Genomic DNA, 3,290 nt, shown 5'->3' on the forward strand with positions numbered 1-3,290 from the left:
ACTTGTGTGCTTTTCTATATGTGTGTGACCCTTCACAATCCAAATAGCTTGGAAAAAACTCAGAATCTCTCAAACCCAGTTAAAAATGTCTCCTAATAGCTTAGGATATAGATTTTCAGTTCGATTTGTATCTATGATTATATTGTACATATTATTTTGAAACGTGTAATTTGTATTTGAAATATTACGGACACCTCCCTTTTGGTCACACAGAATGTCAACTAGAATGGCTGTCATGAAAAACATTAAAAATACCAAATGTTGGAGAAAATATGAAGAAACTGGAACCTCCATCATTGCTGGTGGGAATATAAAATGGTGCAGCCACGTGGGAAAACAGTTGAGCAATTTATAAAAAGTTAAATGCGCACTTAACATATGAACCACCAATTTCACTCCTAGGCATCTACACCAGATAAACAAGGACATATGCCCATACAAACTTTTATATTCAAGTGTTCATGACAGCATTATTTATAATGGCCAAAACATGGCACCAACCCAAGTGTCCAAAAGCTGATGAATGAACAAACTGTGGTCTACCCACACAATGGAACACCATTCAGCAATGAAAAGGGACAACTTTCTCATACCTGCTGCAACATGGATGACCCTTGGAAACGTGCCATGTGAAAAGAGCCACACAAAACTCTTATACCTTGTATGATTCCATTTGTATTGTCAATGTTGGCATATAGCTCCATCGCGTGGACATAGCATAAATTCCTTCACCAAGCCCTATTGTTGGACTTGACGTTGTTCCCCGGTTTCCAATATTACAAGCAATGCTGTGAGGACCATCTTTGTGGCTACATATTTGTGGCCGACCTTATTCATTCTTTGCACCAATGCCCAGAAGTGGAACTGCCAGTCTGAAGGTGTGTGCATTTTAAAGCTTTCGGGAAATATCGCGGAGCGGCCCTGCACAAAGTTTGCTCAGACTGCACTCCCACCAGCCGATCTACAGGGTCTAGGGTCTCCTTTCTCCAATACAACACCTCCCTCTTGGCGCTACTCACCCATGGGAGGCTGTCCCAGGTCCCAGGGTCCCCCCACTCACCATGCTCTGTATCTGTTTGTAGTTTCCTGGGTGTGCTGCCACCATGGTCTGGTTCTGCAACAGTGCCGACTGCCAATTTTCAGTCTTCGCCCTTACCACCATAGGATGGATCCTCTCCTCTACGTCCATGGGCCTCGTGGAGTGGCGAATATGGTACATGAAAGACACCTCACTCTACCCCCTGGAATCGCCTGCGTGGGAATATTTAGAGTCTGCATTTACCGGCATCGCACCAACAGCACCACAACCAAATTTTGTTACCGATACAGCTACCAGGACACCTTTCTCCCTTTTGAAATTTCCATGGCTCAATGCTTCCTACTGACTGCCAGCATTTTCGGATTCTTCGGGAGAGCCTTTAACATGTTTGCACTTAGAAACATGTCCATGAGAATGTTTGAGGAGGACACCTACAATTCATTCGTTGTTTCAGGAATTCTCAACATTGCTGCTGGTGTCTTTAACTTAATTGCTGTGCTCCAGAACTATGATGCCGTCATAAACTCACAGGGGATCACCTTCCCGCCATCTCTCCAAATGCCCTTCAAGCCAGATGTGCAGGAAGTTGGCACTGCCATTCAAGTGGCAGGGATAGGTGTCTTGCCGATGCTGTTAACTGGGATGTTTTCTCTATTTTACAAATGTCCCCTGTATGGCCAAGTGCATCCTGGTATTTCAGAAATGTGAATTTCCTGGTTGCATTGGCTTTGCAAATCTAAGATTTCTGGGAGTTTATGGAAAATGTTATTAGCATGCTCTACCAAATATTTCCAACGACTCAAGACCATGGCATGGGTACTTTGGGACAGAAGGTGGCCAACGGCCTCCTTCTGTTATCTTGTGTATCTGAATGTGGCTCACTGATTTGTTGGTTGAATTGAGAACTTTTATTTAAAAGTCTTCCCACCTGCCAGTTGGTCTTATTGCATCTGAATTTTAATTATTGTTGGCTAAAGCAAATAATCAACCCTGTAAACTAAGAGTAGGGAAATAAGAGTTTCTGAGTACATTAACTTCTCACATTTCCCTCTTAAACTTTTGCTACAAACAATCATAGGCCAGGCATGGTGACTTACGCCTGTAATCCCAGCATTTTGGGAGGCCGAAGTGGGAGGATCACTTGAGGCCAGGAGTTCAAGACCAGCCTGGGCAGCATAGCAAGACCTGGTCTCTACAAGAAAAAAAAAAAATAGCTGGGTGTGGTGGTGCCTGGCTGTGATTCTAGTTACTTGGGAGGCTGAAGTGGGAGGATCACTTGAGCCCAGGAGTTGGAAGCTCCAGTGAGACGTGATGGCACCACTGCACTCCAGCCTGGGCCATATAACAAGACCCTGTCTCTTTAAAAAAAACTCCAATAAACAAAAAGCCAAGAATGGACCTTATTTTCTATGTCATGGTAATAACATCTCCCTACCATATAAAGTTTTCTAAAATGTGCAAAAGTAGAGAGGATAGCATAAGGAATCTCCACACACCCATTGCCAGATTCCACAGTTACTGAGATTAGGGCACTTCTGCTTTCTCTTTCCATTCTTTTACCTTTCTAATCTATGTTTCTTTTTCCTAAGTTTTTTTTTTTTTTTTTTTTTTGAGACAGAGTCTTGCTCTGTCGCCTGGACTTGAGTGCGGTGGCGTGATTTTAGCTCACTGCAACCTCTGCCTCCCAGGTTCAAGCGATTCTCCTGCCTCAGCCTCCCGAACAGCTGGGATTACAGGCACCCGCCACCAAGCCTGGCTAATTTTTGTATTTTTACAAATATTGGGGTTTCACCATGTTGGCCAGGCTGGTCTCAAACTCCTGGCCTCAAGTGATCCGCCTGCCTCGGCCTCCCAAAGTGCTGAGATTACAGGTGTGAGCCACTGCGCCCGGCCTCTTTTTCCTAAGTATTCTAAAGCAAACCCCAGACACCATGTCCCAGACACCATGTCCCTTCATCTCCATATAGTCTTAAAAAGTGGACACTTCTCACATAACCATATATGTAAAAAAGCTGAGCAGTTATTCCTCATTATGAAATAGTCAGAATGTTTAGATGCCTTAAAAATAATTCTGTAGTTTTATTTGTCCCACACAAATTGCTCACTCTGCCTCTGAAGTGTCCATCTAAAACACTCCCCCAGTGCACGTGCGTGCACACACACACACACACACACACACAGAGCAACCCATCTGCCTTTTTTTTTTTTTTTCCTGAGGCAGGGTCTTACTCTGTCACCCAGGTTGGAATGC

At 43.9% G+C, this 3,290-nt stretch overlaps 1 protein-coding gene across 1 annotated transcript; it reads left to right on the forward strand.

Moving 5' to 3' along the window:
* The first annotated feature begins 224 nt into the window (after positions 1–224).
* On the forward strand, positions 225–1,973 carry CLDN34 (claudin 34). The gene is given in 2 exon segments (XM_019019129.3): positions 225–1,233; positions 1,236–1,973. Coding segments are annotated over 2 exon segments (642 nt in total). The 5' UTR covers positions 225–1,103; the 3' UTR covers positions 1,748–1,973.
* The last annotated feature ends 1,317 nt before the right edge of the window (positions 1,974–3,290 follow it).

Source organism: Gorilla gorilla, chromosome X, assembly GCF_029281585.2.
Source record: "Gorilla gorilla gorilla isolate KB3781 chromosome X, NHGRI_mGorGor1-v2.1_pri, whole genome shotgun sequence".
Classification (NCBI taxonomy): domain Eukaryota; kingdom Metazoa; phylum Chordata; class Mammalia; order Primates; family Hominidae; genus Gorilla; species Gorilla gorilla.